Source organism: Lepidochelys kempii, chromosome 15 (assembly GCF_965140285.1).
Source record: "Lepidochelys kempii isolate rLepKem1 chromosome 15, rLepKem1.hap1, whole genome shotgun sequence".
NCBI classification, from domain to species: domain Eukaryota; kingdom Metazoa; phylum Chordata; order Testudines; family Cheloniidae; genus Lepidochelys; species Lepidochelys kempii.
Window position 1 is genome coordinate 1,713,305 of NC_136394.1, and position 19,826 is coordinate 1,733,130.

A 19,826-nucleotide genomic window follows, 5' to 3' on the forward strand; every position below is an offset into this window, starting at 1 on the left:
CCTATGCCCAGGGTAGCCTGAGCTCCCAGCTCCTCCCCACATGATCCCCCCTCATGTGCCCAGGGCAGGCTGGCCCCACTCTCACCCCACCCACATGGGAGAGTCTATGTGGGGAGGGGCGACAGGAGGGGTGGGTAATAGAGATTCCCTTTCCTTCCTTATTGTGTTGGTACCCTCCTCCAGTGCAACGATTGTCTTTGTCTGTGAATTGCCTATGCTGAAGACCTGGCCCTGGCTGCAGTCTAGCATTACTCTTCCAAGGTGCGCAGATGGCATCAAGAAGCAAGCACATGGCAGAGTGCTGTCTGCATATCACCTTTCAAGGGCATTAACATTAAAATTCAGACTCTGAATTGCCAGGTGTCCGGTTTTTGACCAGAAAGTCCGGTCGAAAAGGGGACCTGGCATTGTCCGGTTACCAGAGTAACCACAATCAGCCTCCCCTCCAAGAGGGTGGGAAGACCAGCAGCTGCTCAGCTGCTTGCGGAAAGCCTCAGCAGTGGCTACAGGGCCCCTTGCAGCCTGGGGAGGTGGCTCTGGCGGAGGAGGGGGCTGGCCTGGGGAAGGGTGGACACCACACTTTCGCACTGGAGCTGCAAGCAGAGCGGACAAGGAGAGGGCAAGCTCTGAGCATGTCAGCGAGGCTGCAAGAAGGAAGGGGGCAGCCCACAACCTGTGGGGCACGGATGTTGGAAGAGGGGCTGTTTGGAAAGCTGCAGAGGGATCTGGGCTTGGCATGCTGTGCAGGGCCACTTCCCCTGAAGGGCTGGGCCGGGCTGGGCTGCCAATCCTGGCTCCATGCACGACGCGATCACCACCAGGTAGGAGGCTGGCCATCCCCCAGCACCAAACCCTGGGAACTTGGGTGCCTGCTCACTCCGGGCGGCAGAACTTGGCAGGCTCGGGGCCTTTACAGTCAGCCTGCCCCAGCCGCAGGCGAGGTAGCCCAGGAGCTGGTGCCCCAAGAGCCCCTCACCGTGGGGTGTGGAGGAAACAGGAGGCTCATTAAACCCCTTGGGAGAAGTGGGGAGACCCCAGAACCAATATTTCTGTGTATGTTTTCTGGAGCCAGCCAGGGAGAGTGGGTCGTGGCTGCCAGGGGGGCAGCTACAAACAATGGGGCAAGTTCCCCAGATGGAAGCAAGCAGCTCCCTGCTCCCAGTTCCACGGACCCAGATGGGCAGGGGATGCCTGGGCATGTTTGGGACCGTCCCTTGCCTCGGTGTTGGGGGTCCTGGAGCAGCTGGTGTGGGGGAGCTGGGAGTCAGGACACCTGTCTTAGAGAGGAGAATGGTGTTTTGTGGTTACAATGAGGCAGGAGGAGCTGGAAGCCAGGACTCCTGGGTTCTATTCCCAGCTTCTCCACAGACTTCTTGTGACTTGAGTGAGTGGCTTATGGAGAGAGCCTCCCCCCCTGCATATAACTGGTGGGATGGGGAGAGTGTGGTGGTCCCCGAGCTGGGTGCAGGGTGTGGGGGGCAAAGAGGCGTGAGCAGAGGGTGGGATCTTGGAGGAGGGAGCACGGGGTGGGGTCACAGGGGAGGAGAAAGGGTAGGGGTGTCCAGTTTTCTGAAATTGGAAAGTTGGCAACTCTAATTCAGAGTTAAGGTTGCTCTGCCATAACACAACACAATCACACTCAAATAACCTCAACAACCCTAACTGTGCCCCTGCAGTGGGGTGACAACGCAACATTCTCAGATTGATTTGGAAGCTACGGCCTAATGTCAGATTCCCCTGAGATTTAAGGAGGCCTGCGGGCTCAGCTAGCTGTCTGTAAAGGAGAGAAGAAAGGAGAGAAATGGGGAAATAGTTTACCTGATTTATAGCTGAGCTGCCCAGGTCTTGCTCATGAACATCTGGCTTGGGGGGGGTGGGGGGTGCTAGACACTGTTTGCTGTTGGCAAATAGCAGTATCATAATGCACATGACCAAAGTCTGTGACTGATAACGTGTAAGGTGGGGGAGGAATGGCCTTATAATTCAGTTCTACCTTGATGTACAGCTCAGCCAGGAACTTCCCTTCTTAAATCTGGTGCTGTGAGAATACCTTTACTAATGCAAGACACCTGAAAAAACAATGTAACTGTCTGTGATTGAATTAAGAATACACAATGCTTGAACTCCTACCTCTCGAAAGTGGAGCAGAGCAGGTCGGGTCTGCTGGGAATTGAAAAGTGCTTTCCCCGGTGTGCGTGTGTATGAAGCGAGTAACTTGGATGTGAGCGTAAAAGGTCAGTCTGCACTGGCGTGCCTTTTGATGCAGGTTTGTTACAGCCCAATTCCTGCTCTAGTATTACAACTGCTTTGCTTGCTTTTCCTAAAGAAAGAGAGAGAGAGATTGATCTTTCTTCCTTTTTCTGGCAAGGTGGCTGCAGCCTTTGGCTGGTTTGTCTGGAAGAGACCTGCTCCTCCAGGGAGTTCCCAGACTGTTCTGATGTCCAACCAGCTGGTCAGTCACACAGCTTCTGATGGGGAAGTTACTTGGCAAAGGATGGTGGATCTGCTGGAACCAGAGGCTGATCTGGAGGCAGATTTGGGATGATGGGAGCTCATGAGCCTTGTTCTGGTGGGACTGCAAAACCAGGTGTTGGAGACAAGACGCAGGATCTTTGAAGTTAGTAGCTGGACCCCATTGTCTTCCTAATGTGCACTAAATGTTCTTAGCTGGCAAGCCATTGAGTTACTTGCCTGGTTGTTAGAATCATAGGGTTAGAAGGGAACACAAGGACCATCTGTTCTTCCCACAGTCCCGGTATAAGGTGGATCAGATTCACGCCGGAAAGCCTTATAACCCACTATAAAATAGCTTCCCGTTGCTGGCCAGGTCACACACTGTTCATAAAGTGATTGCAGATTATTACATCTCGGCTCCACTTCTGTCACAACTGGCACCTAGGTACCACCAGCCCAGGTGTGTCCGCCGTCCCCGTCCCCGTCCCCGTCCCCTTAGCAGCCTGGGCCTGCCAGCGTCTGCAGCCCTTAGCTACACAGCCAGATGGGGACTCTATGGTCATGATGGCCAGTAGCCCATTTAGTTCCTTAGCTGGAGACAGGAGTGTCACTAGCCTTTTAAGAGGGAAGAGCCCAGTGCACCTGTGACTGGTCAGCTACCCCCCCCCCCTTAGGTTTAAAAGAGGACACCTGGGCTTGGCTACAGAGGGAGGAGATGGGCAGATAAGGGCTGTCTGAGAGGTGCCAGGAGTAGGAAGCAGTAGGAGAGCACTACAGGAGATCTGAGCTGCGGTGGAACAGCTGGGGAGCACTGCTCAAAGCTGGGGCCCCTGATCAGCAGCAGGCTGGGGCTGTGGCAAAAGGGGCAGATCCAGCTCAGTCAGGGGAAGCAGAGCTCAGATGCAAGATAGTGGGCTTGGGAGGGACATGCTGTAAGCAGGGGTAGGACTCCCTGCCTGGGGAGTGGGACACTGGGGAGCTCTCCTGGGGCTGTGGAGACTGGTTGCTCTCAGATGGGGGGGGGGTCTGGAGAGTGGGGGCCCTGCATTGGGGTGAAAGGAATGAGGAACACAGTGCTGCTGTTGGCTCTCAGGGTGATCTGGAGGTAGTGTCCCTGCAGAGACAATGGAAAAGCAGTTGTACCTTTGTATGTTTATGGTGGGTGTATCAAGAATGGCTTCATTACAAGGGTTTGTGGAAATACGGCCCTGGTGTACCTGAACAGATTATGCACAGAGAAGGGACTTTGAATGGACAATGAGAGAGGGTTCCTTTTGTGGGGAAACTGAGGCAGGAAGACTTGTTGTTCTGCTACTGGAGTGTGTGCAAAGGGGGCCCCCTACTGGCAGCAAGATCTTTCCTGGGAGCAATGGAAATAACAGTGGGAGCCAATGGGAGTCATGGGGGCTGGGACTAAAAACCAGGCGGTGCCCCAAGGGGTTGTTTTGGACATTGGATGAAAGAGGGCTGCTTTCCCAAGGCTTCATCCAGTCAGTGCGCTGTGCACTGCAGAGCTCCAAAGGTCAGGGTTTTTAAAGGTGCCCAAAGAGCCGCCTGGTCTCCGATAACTCAGGGCCCTGATGGCAGGGTGAGGATTAGGACTGGAGCCCACGCTGGCTCATGCCACAACCTAGCTCTGTCAGCAGCAGCCAGCGCTAGCCCCCCCCCTTGCTCTCCGCCTCTGGTCTGGGCTCCATCTACTTAGGCTCAGCTTTCACCCTTCCTCGGGCTGGATGGCACCTGACTTCCTAAGCACCCCCCTTGAGATCAGTGGGTCCCCTCATGGGGGGAGGGGCTCCATGGCGAGTGCAAGGGGACCCGAATCGGGGCCCTACATGGTGAGTTGCCAAGGGGCACTGAGTCTAATGGTGTCCCCACTGAAATGCTAGTTATTAATAATGAATCGCAAACTGCGCAGCTTGGGGCTGAAGGACCCGCTCTGGGGTGGCAGTTCCCATTAGCCTCTGTGGGTGCTAGCCATATGCCAGTAAGTGACTACAGCCCAGGGGCTACTGGCCCCTAGCCACACTGCCTTCGCCCGCTCTCTCCTTCGTGATTCCCAGGGCTGGGCCCAGCAATTCTTGTGCTGCTCTCCTCTGAGGCCCCTCCAATTGCTAGTCTGTAGCAGACAGCGGGTTAGCACTGGCATGCGTGTGCTTCCTCTCCCTGCTCCCCGCTGGCATCCGGGCTGGAAGGATGCCTGTCGGCAGGGCCAATACGCAGCAAGGGCGGGAGAGAATGGTGGGTGGCTCTGTGCCCTCCCTCGGGGCTCTCACCGCTCTGCCCAGCTAGACAATGATTGTTGTGGGTGTCTGGGCAAATTCCCCTCCCAGTGAAGTGAGTGGCAGGGCTGGGAGATGGGATGCCCAGGTCCCCCTTGTGTCTCTAGCTTTAAGAAGCTCAGTGTCTCTGGCTTGTAGCAGCCCTTGCTGGAGTGTGTTTGCTTAGCTGTCATTTAATGGCCTCTGTTCTCCCTGGGGCTCCTGCAGAGCCCAGCACTGGAACTCAGGGAAACGTCCTTTGTTCAACTCAAGCCATTTGTGGTGCGTTTTAAAACCAAGATCCCCAGATCCAAGCATCTTCCAGCTGGGTGGGGGAGGGAGGATTCAGGGCCAGGTTGGCACAGTTAGTGCAGAGGAAAGATGCTGAGTTGGCTGCCCTGCAAGGGGGTGTGTGTGTGTGTCCCCTCCCTGCCTCTATGCCCTCAGCCCCCTCCTATGGTGACAGCACGCTCCCCAGGCAGGGCATACTGACATGGGAGCAGCAGATACCCAACTGGGGTTCTGTCACTGGGAGAGGCAGAAGCAGAGGTGCCCCAGCTGGGAGCCCCCCATTTGCCTCCTCCCCTCTGAAGAGAGCTTGGCTAGCCTCCCTGGGGAGATGGGAAGACCCAGTGGGTGTTAGTCTGGCCCCACTGGCTCTGGGTACAGCTGTTGATTCCTTTTCTAAGGGCCCAGGTGCCTCTGGAGAGTTACAGTTAAGCCCCCTGGTAAAACCTGGTACATATCATGTGGGTTTTTTCCTCCATAAAATCAACTTTTAGTCTGAAAATCCATCTGCCTGGATGCCGTACCAGGCCTCCAGACTGTGCTTGAAAGTCCCGCACTCTGGTTTCCCCCACCAGTCCAGTGCCTCCTGCTGGGGCTAGCTTGGGGGAAGTGCCCCTGCACAGCTACCCATCTGCATGCACTCGCTGCTCTGGGCCTGCATGCCTTTCAGATCCTGTCTTTTGTCCCCCTCGCACTTCCCCAGCCGCATTCTGGCTCCACGCACTGATGCAACCTTGAACCCTCGACTCACAGTGCTAAAAGCTGAGTGTCCCACATGAGCCAAAGCAAGAACCCTTTTAGCCAGCTGCAGCATCAGCCTTGTTAGCCACCTATGTGGCCCAGCCACTCAGAGAGCAACAAAGGCCCCTATTCTCCACTTGTGCGTTACAATGACATCCACCAAAGCAAGTAAGCTCCCCTCCTGGTTTGCTTCGCTGCTGAAATGATTCAGAGCTGGGCAGGGTTCCCCAGCTCTGCCCTGGAGGGGGCGCCTCTCAGGGCTTCTCTATAAGTGAGATGCTCTGGAAAGTTAATCCAAATTAACATTGGAAGTGAATTAAATTTAAAGCGAATTAAGGTTACCTTAATTTGGAAAGAGCGTCCACACGGGTTTAATGCGATCTAACTAATAATGCTGTTTAAATTCACACCTTTAGTTAATTCAGATTAATTTCCTAGAGTGTCCTGCGTAGACATGCTTGTAGTTGACAGAGGGAATTCAGGCTCCATAACCCATTTACCACCCAGCCTTCTGCTGAGACTGCCAGTTAGTTCTGGTGGTGGTGGTTTCTGAGACATGAATACCTGTCTGCTGGAAACTGGGCCGAACCCATCATTCACTGCCCCGGCGCTGCTAAGCAGCTCTCGGATGGCTCTCCATCACTGCACCGTGGATTGATTAGAACGTGGCATTCAGGACACAGCTGTGAAATTGGGGCCAAGTTTTCCCAGGGCTCGTGTCAGGATCCAGGATGAGCAGGAAGTGGGAGACAGCTGCCTGCCCTTCTGTCTGGCCATCACCTTGCTCCTGTTTGCTTCCACTCACACCTCTTGCTGCAGGGGCTGCTACTGCTCATCAGACCCTGCTCTGAACAGATCCACCCTGTGTAAAAGGTGTGGTCCCTGCTGGGGCAAAATCCTGGCTCTATGGACGTCAATGGTAAATCTCCCATTGGCTTCACTGAGGTCAGGCTTTCACTGTGGGATGTTGCTGAGGAGGTGCTCAAAAGGCAGAGACTTGGGAGCAGGATGGGTGCAGGAGGTGGGGCGAAGGTGTCTTGCCAAAGACAGGGTGGTTGTCATGGTATAAAAAGGCAGGCAGGCCTCGGAGGGCTTAGCCATTCCATATGGATACATACCCCAAAGCTTGGCTGCCAATACAAACTGCAGGGCCCTAGGGCATCCCCTCCAAGCTCCTGACCAGGATTTGGGAACTGCCCAGAGACTCTTACACTGAGCCTCTTGCATACTGGGGTGGGGCTTTGGGCTTTCCGGCCTGGTCTCTAAACACAAAGTTGCATGGCTTTAACTAACCTGGTGCAAAGCCGCTGTGTGGACACTCTTAAATTGCACTTAACTGGCTTTATTTCTGCTTAGCTGGCAGCGGTGAGCGGGCAGGAGCTAAGCCAGCGTAACCAGGTCTGAACTGAGATCAGAGGCCAGGCCAGGGTTGGCACCAATTTAGCTAAATAGGTTTTAAAACTGATTTCAGTGCAACCAGGGCTAGTTGTGTGTGTGAACAAGACCTCAGTCAGCACTGGGTGGGTGTCCTTGCAGCGCAGATCCCGAGGACTGTGCCTTTCTCTGCTGTCCCACAGCCTTGCTTTAAGAAGCTCCCAGTAACCACAGATGTAGCCCGAACTTTCAGAATTGGGACCTAACTTTAGGTTTGAAATGTTGGCTTTGACTCCTGTGTGCCTCAATTTCGCCCATCTGAAATATGGTGCTAATACTTCCCCCACCTCCCTGGGGGTTGTGAGGATTAATTACACTTGGCATCTTCAAGGTACTTACAGACATCAGCTAATGATCTGAGCTTCATTAAAATGAATGATCCTTTCCTTTGTGCTGCTGGTGTGCCTGGCACTTAGACATAAGGGAAGGCACCGTCTCTGTCCCATTCCTCCTGTCACTGATTTGTATTGTGTGTCCTGGACCCTCTGCCTCCATGCCCGCTCCTAACTCATCCATATGCAACAGTTTGCGGATGCCAAGGAGCAGAGGCCTAATTGAATTGATCCTTCTGATGTATTTATATCAACAAATGGCTGCTACAAAACACAAAGTCAAACAGCGAGACCAGGCAGGCGGGCGTGTCCATGGATTACCTGCTTCTTCCCCATGTGCTATGGTGATGAGGGCTGTATAAGAACCAGACTAGAACAGAAATTCTCCTCTGTTACCCTCCAGGAGGGTTGGAAAACATCTGGCAAAGGGAAATCACCACAGTACGGATCTGTGTTCCCCTGCTAGGGGCTGGACACATCGTGTTCTAGGTGTCGGCTACTGCTGCCAAATCACTGGGGCTGCTCCTTTAGATCTAGCAGTCGAGGCTCATGCTTTGAGATGGAGAGGTCCTAGATTCAGTTTCCTCAGATGACCCCTCCGTGGGGTCATTGTCAAAGTGTCCTGTGCTGGGATCTGGACCTGTAACTCTCAGGACAAGATTCCCTGGCCAGGGAGAGGGTCTAATCCAGGGGTGAGCAAACTTTTTGGCCCAAGGACCACATCTGGGAGTAGAAACTTATGGCGGGCCATGAATGCTCCCAAAACTGGGGTTGGGGTGTGGGAGGGGGTGAAGGCTCTGGTTGGGGGTGTGGGCACTGGGGTGGGGCCAGAAATGAGGAGTTCAGCGTGCGGGAGGGGGCTCCGGATCGGGGTGCAGGGGAGAAGAGGGTGCAGGGGTGTGGGCTCTGGGGTGGGGCTGGGGATCAGGAGTTTGGGGTGCAGGAGGGTGGTCTGGGCTGGGATTGAGGGGTTCAGAGGGAGGAAGAGGGATCAGGGTTGGGGCTTGGGGGTGGCTCCAGGGTGCAGGCTCCGGGCAGCGCTTACCTCAAGCGGCTCCCAGAAGCAGCAGCATGTCCCTTCTCTGGCTTCTACACTAGGTGCAGCCCGGCAGTTCTGTATGCTGCCCGTCCACAGGCACTGCCTCTGCAGCTCCCATTGGCTGTGGTTCCCGGAGCCACAGGGACTGCACTTGGGCTGCACTTGGGCTGGGGACAGCATGCAGAGCAGAAGCCCCTGGCTGCCCCTAAGCGTAGGAGCTGAAGGGGGGGCCATGCTGCTGCTTCTGGGAGCTGTGTGGAGTGGCCCCTGACCCCGCTTCCTGGTTGGCGCGCTGGAGCAGGGCCAGCCCCAGATCCCACTCCCCAGTGGGAGCTCAAGGGCCAGATTAAAATGGCTGGCAGGCTGGATCTGGCCCATGAGCTGTAGTTTTCCCACCCTTGGAATCCCTGCTAACTCAGGATCCATGGGGTGAGTCTGGTTAAACACAAACATTGTCCTTCATAACATGGTTCTAAGGAGCTGATGTGTTGTGCCAAGGGACCCCTCAGTGGATGGAATGTCCTGATTCCATGAAAACACTGCCCTGAGCAGCCCATTGTCTTCTGTGCTGGCTCTTTCCATCCCAGCAGAGCTCTAGGATGTCCTGCTACCACTGAGCTAAGGATCGAGTACCCCCAAAGAAAGGGGCATCCCACCCAAACATTGATAGATTGCCTGGACATGCTCTCACCTGTGTGGCAGAGGAACACCAGGGAATTGGCAATGTTCCCCCCTCCTCCAGCTCAGGGCACCCCAGCAGCCACCACCAAGCTGTTGTCTGATAAACGCCTACACCTTCCAATACCCTGGCATTTGGTTCGATAGGAACATAGGCAGGTCTACCGAGTCCTGTTTTCTCTCATCAGTGGCCAGCACCATGCGTTTCAGCAGAAGGTGTAAGAACCCAGTAGTAGCAGGTATGAGATAATCTGACCCCATATTAGATTTGACCTGGTCTGTAATAGTGACAGACCAGCTTAAGCCCTGAAGCACCAGGTTTTATCTTTCTTCCACAATTGTTATTAAAAGTTAGGATAACTGCATATTTTCAATGTCCATATACATGCCTAATCCCTTTCTGACTCGTGCTATAAATTCTTGTGGCAGCTTCCAGTGGCAGTGAGTTCCACAGTCTGATTGTGCACTGTGTGAAAATTGCTTGGTTTTGTGCCCCCTACATCTCATTGTTTGTCCCCTTGTTCTTGTGTTAGGAAAGAGAACAGAAGTGCTGAATCTCCCTTCTCTAGCCCAGTCCCTATTACATAGACTCTGGTCCCCTCTTATTCCTCTCCTGTCTAAAGGAAATGATTTCAGTTTTACAATCTCTTCTAAGATAAATACCCTGATCTGGGGCCCTATTAGGAGGAAGAATTTAATCAGTGCCCTGGTTTGAGATGGCTGCGGTGGCTCCTTTCATTGCTGATTTAAGAGGGAAAGGTGATCTGATGGGCAGCGCTATCTAGTAGGCTGAGCGCTGGGGGATGGGGGGAGCTATTTGCCCAAAACACCAGGGTTCCATTCCTAGTTCTGTCAATGGCCTGCTAGGTGACCTTGGGCAAGTCACTTCACATCCCGTGCCTCAGTTTCCCAATCTGTAACACCGGGATAACGACACTTACTGCCCTCACGGGGGAGGCTTGGTTTATGATCCCACCAGGCTTTGGAAATGATGGATTACGTTTGAGGAAACCAACCAGGGGCTTTAGCACACAACCCTCATGACAAGGACCAGGAGTACCTGGGTGGCTAGTCAGAAAGCTTACCCGTAAAAGCGCATGGGGGGGTGAGGCAGGGCAGCATGGAGTAGTCATGGGATTCAGCCATAAAGAAAGATCAGGGGACAGCAAAGGAAGGGCTCTGAGGTAGGTGATTTTGGATCTGATCAGCCACACTCCTGCCTGGATGGGCTGGTCTGAAAGCTTTCTGCCCAGTGCAGGGCTCCAGAGTGTCAGAGGTGGGGAAGGGAGGCTGTACTGAAAAGAGGGCAGAGCAGGAAATGGGGGACATAGTTCATACCCAAAGGGAGAGGGTCAAGGCAGGGACCGGGGGTGTACTGCATGCATGAGGGGCGGGGGCGTGGGACCAGGGAGTGAGGCTCTATTACATATGGGAGGGCTTAGACAGGGCAGCTGGTGTGAGACAGGAGGGGGCTTGGAGCAGAGTGTGGGGCCAAGAAGAACAGGGGCATGGGAGGGGGCTGAGGGAGGGGCTGGCTGGAAGGGCCCACTGCATGCAGGAGCATCCTGAGAGGTGCAGGGAGCTGCTCTGAAGCAATGGTTCAGCCTCACCTTGGCTGCTACGTTCAGCTTGGCCCCTCCACTCCAGAAGGATGAACAGAGAAGATGCTGCAGTGGAAATGGTCAGCTGTCTGGGACAGTGGTGAGCCGGGGTGAGGGGGATATGTCTGAGAAGACAAGGCTGGTTAGGCAGGAAAGGCAGAGAGGAGGAGGAGACAGGACAGTGGGCCTGATAATGAGTAATGGCGGAGACACGTCTGGCTGAGAGCACCTGGCCACCCCATTCCCTGGGGACAGAGAAAAGGAAATGTATGTGTGACTGACCTGGGGAACTCCCTGGGGTTGGGAGACGGCCCCAGGGTGGGAGACAGCCCCAGGGTTAGGCATTAATCTATGCAGAGACGCTGTGAATACTGATGGGTAGGGCTGGGTTAACTCCTCAGTACTACAGTGGCAGCTAGAGACCTCAGCCATGATGCAGGCCCCATTGTGCTGGGCACTGTGCAGTTAGATCCAGTCCTTGGCCTGGAGAAGTTACAGTCCAAATCGGGGTGGCCAACCGGAGCCTGAGAAGGAGCCAGAATTGACCAATGGACATTGCCAAAGAGCCCCAGTAATACATCAGCAGCCCCCCATGAGCTCACCCACCCCGCTCCCAGCGCCTCCCACCCACCGGCAGCCCGGATGCAGCACCTGCCCCTCCCTCCCCGCACCTCCCGATCAGCTGTTTTGTGGTGTGCAGGAGAATCAGGGGGCAGGGAGGAGCGAGGGCCTGGCAGGCTCAGGGGAGGGGGCAGGAAGGGGTGGGGTGGGGGCAGGCCCTGTGGCAGAGCCAGGGGCTGAGCAGTGAGCACCCCCCGGCACACTGGAAAGCTGGTGCTTGTAGCTCCAGCCCCGGAGTTGGTGCCTAGACAAGGAGCCGCATAGTAACTTCTGAAGAGCCGCATGTGGCTCGGGAGCCACTGGTTGGCCACCCCTGGTCTAAATACACAAGAGACAGGGAGCATCGCAAGAGGCAAGGAGGCTAAGAGACTTATCCAAGGTCATACAGGGAGTCAGTGGCAGAGATGAGAATGGACTCCACATCTCCTGAGTCCCAGCCGGGAGCCTTAACTATGGGATCATCCTTCCTCACAGTCTAATTCCAAGACCCTGCACCAAACTCTTCCTCAGGGAAGCCCACTGGTTTCAGCAGGCTTCTAGCAGGGAGGCATTTGGGTATTCCTGGGTTGTATTCCTGGGTTGTTGGGCTCCTGCTCCCTTTAAAGAGGGAGACTGGGAACGAAAAGGGCAGAGATGGAGGGGGAGAAAGAAAGGCGGGTGAGCAGGAAGCAAGAACCAGACAGTGTGAGTGCAGGAGCAGCAGCCCGGCTGTCATACCCGGGCGCCCACCCGTCTCGACTCCGCTACCTCTGCCCGAGAGCGCAGGCTCCCTTCAGAGTGAAACACGGTTTCTACAAAACCCGAATCACCAGGTTACAGTGACACCGAAAGACCCAGGCCTCCCAAGAACCAGGGAAGCCCCCGACTTCCTGCAAAGATCACGAGCCCCAAACTAATCGAGCATCATTCCCCATCTACCGCTGTGCAGCAGGTGGGGCCGGCCGGGAGCGCAGTGAAGAGCGCACGGCAGCCCCACGTCATCCAGCGAGATGGGCTCTGGGGCTTCGCGTCGGGCAGCGAACAACCCTGGAGACTTCACACCAAAGGGACGGAGCCATCAGCTGGTTGGACTGCATGGACCATGGGTCTGGTCCAGTACAGCCGAGAGAGGGGACACTGCTCTAGAGGGTCCAATGATCTGTGCCATGCAGTTCCTATGTTCCTCAGTACCCATGATTCAGGGAGGGAATGGGCAAGTTGTAGCATATCCACAAAAGAGCAGGGGGAGACTTGAGAAGGTGGAGGGGAGGACCATATTCATGAGGAAAAGGGAGAGGGGCTTTGAATTTCCTGGCACTCCAGGCCCTGGCGTGCCTATGGTGATCCAGATGCTCAGGAACCCTCCTATGCCAAACATGCCAGCAGCCTGGCAGGGACAGAGCAGGGAGCGAGCGTCGTTGGTGTCACCTGCCCCATTGCTTCCTGAGTGACATCAAAGAGCCCGGAGGAATCTTGCTCTCGGCTGCGATGTTTTCTCCTTTCGGGTCTGCCTATGCTGCAATCAGGCCGGCACGGGCAGGCCTGCCCGAGTGAGCAGGGTAGCCATGGTGGCTCAGGAGGTAGCATGGGTGAGGTGCCCAAATATGTACCTAGGCTCGCAGGCGGGATTGTATGGGGCAGCGGCCTGTGCCATGCTGGCTAAACTGCTGCTTTTTAGGGAGCTAGCTGGGGTGCGGCAGCCACTTGGCAGCCAATGTGGCCACCCTCTGTGCAGCCTGCGGACCTGGCCAGGGCACGGCAATCCCGTTCTGTGCCAACGTTGCTGGTTTCGAGACTTGTGCCCGTTCCACATGGGGATGAAACCAAAACCTGCCCAAGGGTTTCGCGCAGCGGATTTGTGTTGAAAGGTCTTTTCTGCACTTGAAAAGCACTGGCTGTCCATTCTGCCTGCTCTCTTCCTCTCTCTGGGCCGCAGAAAGCTTCCCGTCCAAATCTGTCCTGAGACCAGGTTTTCTGGGGAAGGCAGTGGCGAGACGCCTTATGTCAAGGACCAGCCCTGGGATTTAGCGCCGGGGAGGTGCTTTGGGGCTGGGGTGGGGGGCCTCTCTCCAGCCACAGGACAGAGACAATGGCAGGGCCAACTTCTCTGCCCCCAGCCTCACACCTGTGCCTCAAGCCTACCCTGCCCACTTCTCGGGCACCTCAGTCTCTGCGATCCTGTCGGTCCTTGGCCTCTCTGCTCAGTCTGGCTGCAAGGAGCTGGGGACATGCCTGTTCACCAGGCGTCGGACTGAGATTCCCCGCAACTCACTGCACGGAGGACAGCCCAAGGGGACGTTGCAATGCCAGCTGTGTGGGCACAGCAGGGACTAAGCACCTCGCGCTGCCAGGCCTTTCTGGGCAGGCTGGGTTCAAGCAGCAGGGAGGAGAGGCAGAGGGGAGGGTGGTTTGCCTCCTGCTGCCAGATTGCCTGCAGACCACCCCCTGGCAGAGGCAGTGAAGGGGATGCCGGTGGGGGTGAGGGAGGGAGAAAGCTGTACGGGGCCCCTAGGCTCGCGGCTGGCTCCCTCCTGTGTCCGCTCTGGAAAGCGGAAGAAGAGATTCCCCGCTGGGGTTAACGGGGGAGAGCGACGGAAGCGGCCCCTGCGACTCCGCTGTTCTCAGGACAGGCCAGCAGGAGTCGTTCCCTTCAGAGCCCGACCCGCTGCGACCGGGAGTGGCAGCCAATCCGCATTGCGAGGGGACCGCGAGAGCCGCCCAGGCCGCGCAGCCCCGGCCTAGTGCGACCAGTTAAAGAAAAGCAAACCCGCTCACATCGTATCCTGCCCCAGGAGACCCCCGGGGCTGGCCGCGCCACACGACGGAGAAGGAACAGCCCCGCCGCCCCGCTTGCGATCACCACAACAGCTGGTCAGTGTGCTCGTGTGACACAACGGTACACACAGGCAGCTCCCTGGCTTGTGCTGTTCTAGAAAAGCAACACAAGCAACACTCACGTCTTATTCTGGTCGAAATACGTGGGGATGTAAAAGTCCTAGCTGCTCGTGACCCCGCCGTGGCCCTGCTCCACGGAACAAGCCCCCTGCTCGCGGGGATAGGAAAGTGAAAGTTGCTTCTGGCGCAGTGGGGTTCCCTTTTGTTTAAAAGTAACGATCACCCATGTCATAAGATTGTGACATAACGTGCTAAGGCCGCGCCAGCCTCCCATGCTGTGCGATTGTGATACGCTGTGCTAGGCCTGCAACAATGGCTAATGCCCCGTGAGTGTGACCCACGCCGCGCTGGGACGGCGAGGCTCGGCCGGGCCCCGTGAGTGTGACCCACGCCGCGCTGGGACGGCGAGGCTCAGCCGGGCCCCGTGAGTGTGACCCACTCCGCGCTGGGACGGCGAGGCTCGGCCGGGCCCTGTGAGGGTGACCCACTCCGCGCTGGGACGGCGAGGCTCGGCCGGGCCCCGTGAGTGTGACCCACTCCGCGCTGGGACGGCGAGGCTCAGCCGGGCCCCGTGAGTGTGACCCACGCCTCGCTGGGACGGCGAGGCTCGGCCGGGCCCCGTGAGGGTGACCCACTCCACGCTGGGACGGCGAGGCTCGGCCGGGCCCCGTGAGTGTGACCCACTCCGCGCTGGGACGGCGAGGCTCGGCCGGGCCCCGTGAGGGTGACCCACTCCGCGCTGGGACGGCGAGGCTCGGCCAGGCCCCGTGAGGGTGACCCACTCCGCGCTGGGACGGCGAGGCTCGGCCGGGCCCCGTGAGTGTGACCCATTCCGTGCTGGGACGGCGAGGCTCGGCCGGGCCCCGTGAGGGTGACCCACTCCGCGCTGGGACGGCGAGGCTCGGCCGGGCCCCGTGAGTGTGACCCACTCCGCGCTGGGATGGCGAGGCTCAGCCGGGCCCCGTGAGTGTGACCCACTCCGCGCTGGGACGGCAAGGCTCGGCCGGGCCCCGTGAGGGTGACCCATGCCGCACTGGGACGACGAGGGTCGGCCGGGCCCCGTGAGGGTGACCCATGCCACGCTGGGATGGCGAGGGTCGGCCAGGCCCCGTGAGGGTGACCCACGCCGCGCTGGGACGGCGAGGCTCGGCCGGGCCCCGTGAGGGTGACCCACGCCGCGCTGGGACGAGGAGGTTCGGCCGGGCCCCGTGAGGGTGACCCACGCCGCGCTGGGACGAGGAGGCTCGGCTGGGCCCCGTGAGTGTGACCCACGCCAGGCGGGGATGGCGAGGCTCGGCCGGGCCCTGTGAGGGTGACCCACGCCGCGCTGGGACGAGGAGGCTCGGCCGGGCCCCGTGAGTGTGACCCACGCCAGGCGGGGACGAGGAGGCTCGGCCAGGCCCCGTGAGGGTGACCCACGCCAGGCGGGGACGAGGAGGCTCGGCCGGGCCCCGTGAGGGTGACCCACGCCAGGCGGGTACGACGAGGGTCGGCCGGGCCCCGTGAGGGTGACCCACGCCAGGCGGGTACGATGAGGGTCGGCCGGGCCCTGTGAGGGTGACCCACGCCAGGCGGGGAAGGCGAGGCTCGGCCGGGCCCCGTCACGGTGCCCTCGTGGCCGCGGATCAATCGCTTGTTGCATGCCGCACCCCCGCACCGAGGGCCCGGCTCCCCCGCCCTTCCCGGTTTGCGCCCCTGCCTTGACGGCGCTGGCCCCGCTCCCCGCACTGTCCGGCTGCCGGGCGCCTGCGAGCCTGGCGGGGCTGCTTGGCAGGCGTGAGCCCTGCACGGATCGCCCGGGGCCGACGCGAGCGGAATGCCAATTCGGTGGCTGGCTGCCGGCGCCCGGGGCTGCAGGGCTTCCCTGCCCGCCGCGGCTCATCCCGCTGCCGCACCGGCACAGGGACGGCGGCTGGGGAAGGTTCAAGTCGGAGCCGCAGAGCAGCCCTGGGGCGGGGGGTGATTCCCCGGCCCCGAGCAGGGCCCTGCCCTGACAGGAAAGTCCCCCGCACCCGGGCTGGGAGGTCCCCTCTGCTCTAGCGCTTGGCCCCCGCCCCTTGCTCCCCTTTCCTCCGCACCGGAGCTGTTCCCCCCGCCCCAGCCTGCCCTGCTCCCCACCGCTCTCCAGCCCTCTTGGCACGCTTGTCTGCCCCCCCCACCCCCCGGCACGTCCCTCCCTCCCCCGCCTGCTGGGCAGCTCGCTTGGCTCGCCCCACGGCCCATCCACGCCGGCCCCGAGTGGAATCCCGCCCCCCGGTAGCCATCAATGCCCCGGAGCCCCGGCCGCGCTCCGCAAGGCTGGCTCTGGCGACCGCAGCGGGCACGTCCCTGCCCCCGCCACTGACCGCTGCCAAACTCCGGCCGCGACCCGCTCCCAGGAAACAGGTGCCCCCCCCCCGAGGGGCTGCCGGGCGAAGTGACCCCGCAAAGGGAGGGAGCCCCGAGATGCAGCCGCCCCGCGAGCCCTCTGCAGCCCCCCTACCAGGCAGCCCCGCCGCCCGGCGGTCACTCACCCTCCAGCTCGTCCTCGGGGATCTCGACGGGGTGCTGCTCCAGGATGTTGGGGACGGTGTAGATGCCCCGGTACATGAGCGCCGCGGTCACCGGGTGGAACGGCATGGTGGGAGCGGCCCGGAGCCCCCGCTGGAGCCCCCGCTCTCATCCGAGGCGCCCTGGCGGGGCCGGAGCGCGGGGCCGGAGAGAGGGCTCCCCCCTGCCCCGCGAGTCCTCCTGCCCCCGGGGAGCGAGAGCGGCCCCGCTCCGGCACAGGCTGGGGCAGGCGGGCGGGCGGCTCGGGTTGGCGGCGGGGGAGGTGACAGCCTCGCTGGCCTCCCTGCGCCCCTCCACACGCACGTCTCGGGTCCCCCAGCAAAACCCCAGGGGCAAAAGGGTCCCGCCGGCGGCTCGGTCCAGTCAAACCCAGCTCCCCATCCCGGCAGCCCCGGCCTCGGCTGCTCCGCGCGGCTCAGGCAGGCGGCAGGACACGGCTGGGCATCCTCCCTAGTGTTTCACCCGGGGAGTCTCAGAAGCAGGGACCCCACCTAGCCACTGCCCAGAGGCCTCTGGGGGCCTGGCATGGCTTCGGGCCAGGTGCCGCGGGGGCAGCATGGGCTGCCCCCACCCCGGTGCGCTAAGTTCCCCAGCCGGAGTTCTGCACCAGACTAGCTCTGGCAACCTCCCGCTCCGCTCTGTGCGCTGCCTGCCTCTGGCTGGCTCACGGCGGCACATGCTCCCCCCACCGCCAGGCAAGTGAACATCTGAGCGGCCACCGCGGAACCAAGCGCTGAAACCGCCTGCAGGGAGCGGGAGGAGGGCCAGGGACATCGGCCTCTCTCGCACCGGGCTCAGGCTGACCCCACCCCTGGAGAGGAGCTGCCCCAGCCTGCTCCCATCACTGGCTAGTGCTCCCTGGCCTTGGCTTCCTAGACTCCGTGCTCAGCGCAGTTCCCACAAGGCCTAGGTGCCCCCTTGTCCGGGGGCAGAAACCAGGCTGCCTGCCTCTGTCTTCATCCCTTTGCCCATCTCTGCAGCTGGAGCAGAAAGGGGGTTTCTTGTGCAGTGCCGCAGGGCGGCATGGCCTGTGAGAGGGCCCCTGGATCCTGCCATTAGTTGCCGGGAGCCAGGGAGGCAGCAAAGGAGGCTCAGCACTCTGCCCCGGGCACTGCTGGAGAGCGCCTGCCAGCTTTGTGGGAGAGGCCTGTGGGTCAGGAGTGCCCAGCTGGGCGGCCCGCTGCGCATTGTGCAGGGATGTATGGGGAAGGCCAATACATTCCAGCAGGTCCTCCTGTGCCAAGCAGGGCCGAGTGCCCATCTCAGTCTCATCCTACTGGCAATGTTTCCCGCAGGTTCTCACCAGCCAACTAGGTCACACACATGTAAAGTATGTAGGAGATGGGTGCTAGGACCCCCATCGCACTGTGAATGTGAACAAGCTGTACAATGAGGAGGTTTAAGAACCTAAGACGGGATCAGACCATCTAGCCCAGTCTCCTGTCTCCAACAGACTAGGGACCAAATGGCTCGGCAGCAGTTCTGCAGAAAAGGACCTGGGGGTTACAGTGGACGAGAAGCTGGATCTGAGTCAACAGTGTGCCCTTGTTGCCAAGAAGGCCAATGGCATTTTGGGATGTATATGTAGGGGCATTGACAGCAGATCGAGGGACGTGATCGTTCCCCTCCATTTGACATTGGTGAGGCCTCATCTGGAGTACTGTGTCCAGTTTTGGGCCCCACACTACAAGAAGGATGTGGAAAAATTGGAACGAGTCCAGCGGAGGGCAACAAAAATGATTAGGGGACTGGAACACATGACTTATGGGGAGAGGCTGAGGGAACTGAGGGAACAGCTATCAAATCTCCCCTCATTCTTCTCTTCTGCAGACTAAACAGATAAGATTCTGTTTAGTGTGCAGAAGAGAAGAATGAGGGGGGATTTGATAGCTGCTTTCAACTACCTGAAAGGGGGTTCCAAGGAGGATGGATCTAGACTGTTCTCAGTGGTAGCTGATGACAGAACGAGGAGTAATGGTCTCAAGTTGCAGTGGGGGAGGTTTAGGTTGGATATGAGGAAACACTTTTTCACTAGGAGGGTGGTGAAGCATTGGAATGGGTTACCTAGGGAGGTGGTGGAATCTCCTTCCTTTGAAGTTTTTAAGGTTAGGCTTGACAAGGCCCTGGCTGGGATGATTTAATTGGGGATTGGTCCTGCTTTGAGCAGGGGGTTGGACTAGATGACCTCCTGAGGTCCCTTCCAACTCTGATATTCTATGATTCTGTGAACATAGGTAGGTCCCAACTGCTTGGAGGAAGTGGTGAGAAATGGGGCATTGTGGAATGTGCATGAAGATATTTCAGTCAGATCAGTCTCATGGGCTTGCCAGGGACTGGATGGCTCCAGGGGCCCGGCAATGGGAGACAGAGCCTGTGCAGTTCTGTTCTGTTCTAACAGGAGCTTATGCTGCGCTCATCATGGTAGTATCAGAGCATCTCCCAGTCCGGCGTTAAGCTACGTGAGTAACATCTGTCCTTCCACCGGGGGACAAGCATGTGCAGGACGACATGGTCAATGAAACGTGTCCTGCCCTTGGAGTGGAAGGTGGTGAGGTAGGTTTGGGGTGGCTCTTAGTTCCTGGGGAGTTCATTCTACAGTCCATCTTGGAGCTTTAGGACTTTTATGTGCCCTGTTCCCAGGCTATGGAGCACCTTGAAGATCAGGACTGAGACCATGAACTCAGTTCAATATTCAATGGGAAGCGGGTGTAGGGAGCAGAGGACAGGTGCGACGTTGCAGAGGAGATGCACTGAAACAGTAATTGCACGTCGTTACCACCTGATAGGAACTGGGCGGTGGTGTGAAACGAGTTTGCTGGATCTCAGTCCAGCCCCAGGTGCGTCCATATTGTAATAGCTACCACCACAAATGGCCCCTTCCCTTGTGGGCTGTCCCAACAGAGAGAACAGGGATTGAATAATGTCCCCTCTCTGCAGCATGGGGCATGGGTCA

The 19,826-nt window shown here is 58.6% G+C and overlaps 1 protein-coding gene across 1 annotated transcript in view; it reads right to left on the bottom strand.

Moving 5' to 3' along the window:
* CABP7 (calcium binding protein 7) overlaps positions 1 to 17,510 on the bottom strand; it is an 80,746-nt gene extending 63,236 nt beyond the window's left edge. The window contains exon 1 of the mRNA XM_073312516.2: positions 16,837 to 17,510. Within this exon, the coding sequence (XP_073168617.1) occupies positions 16,837 to 16,942 (106 nt within the window). The 5' untranslated portion in view covers positions 16,943 to 17,510. The remainder of the gene's footprint in view (positions 1 to 16,836) is intronic.
* Between the last annotated feature and the right edge of the window lie 2,316 nt (positions 17,511 to 19,826).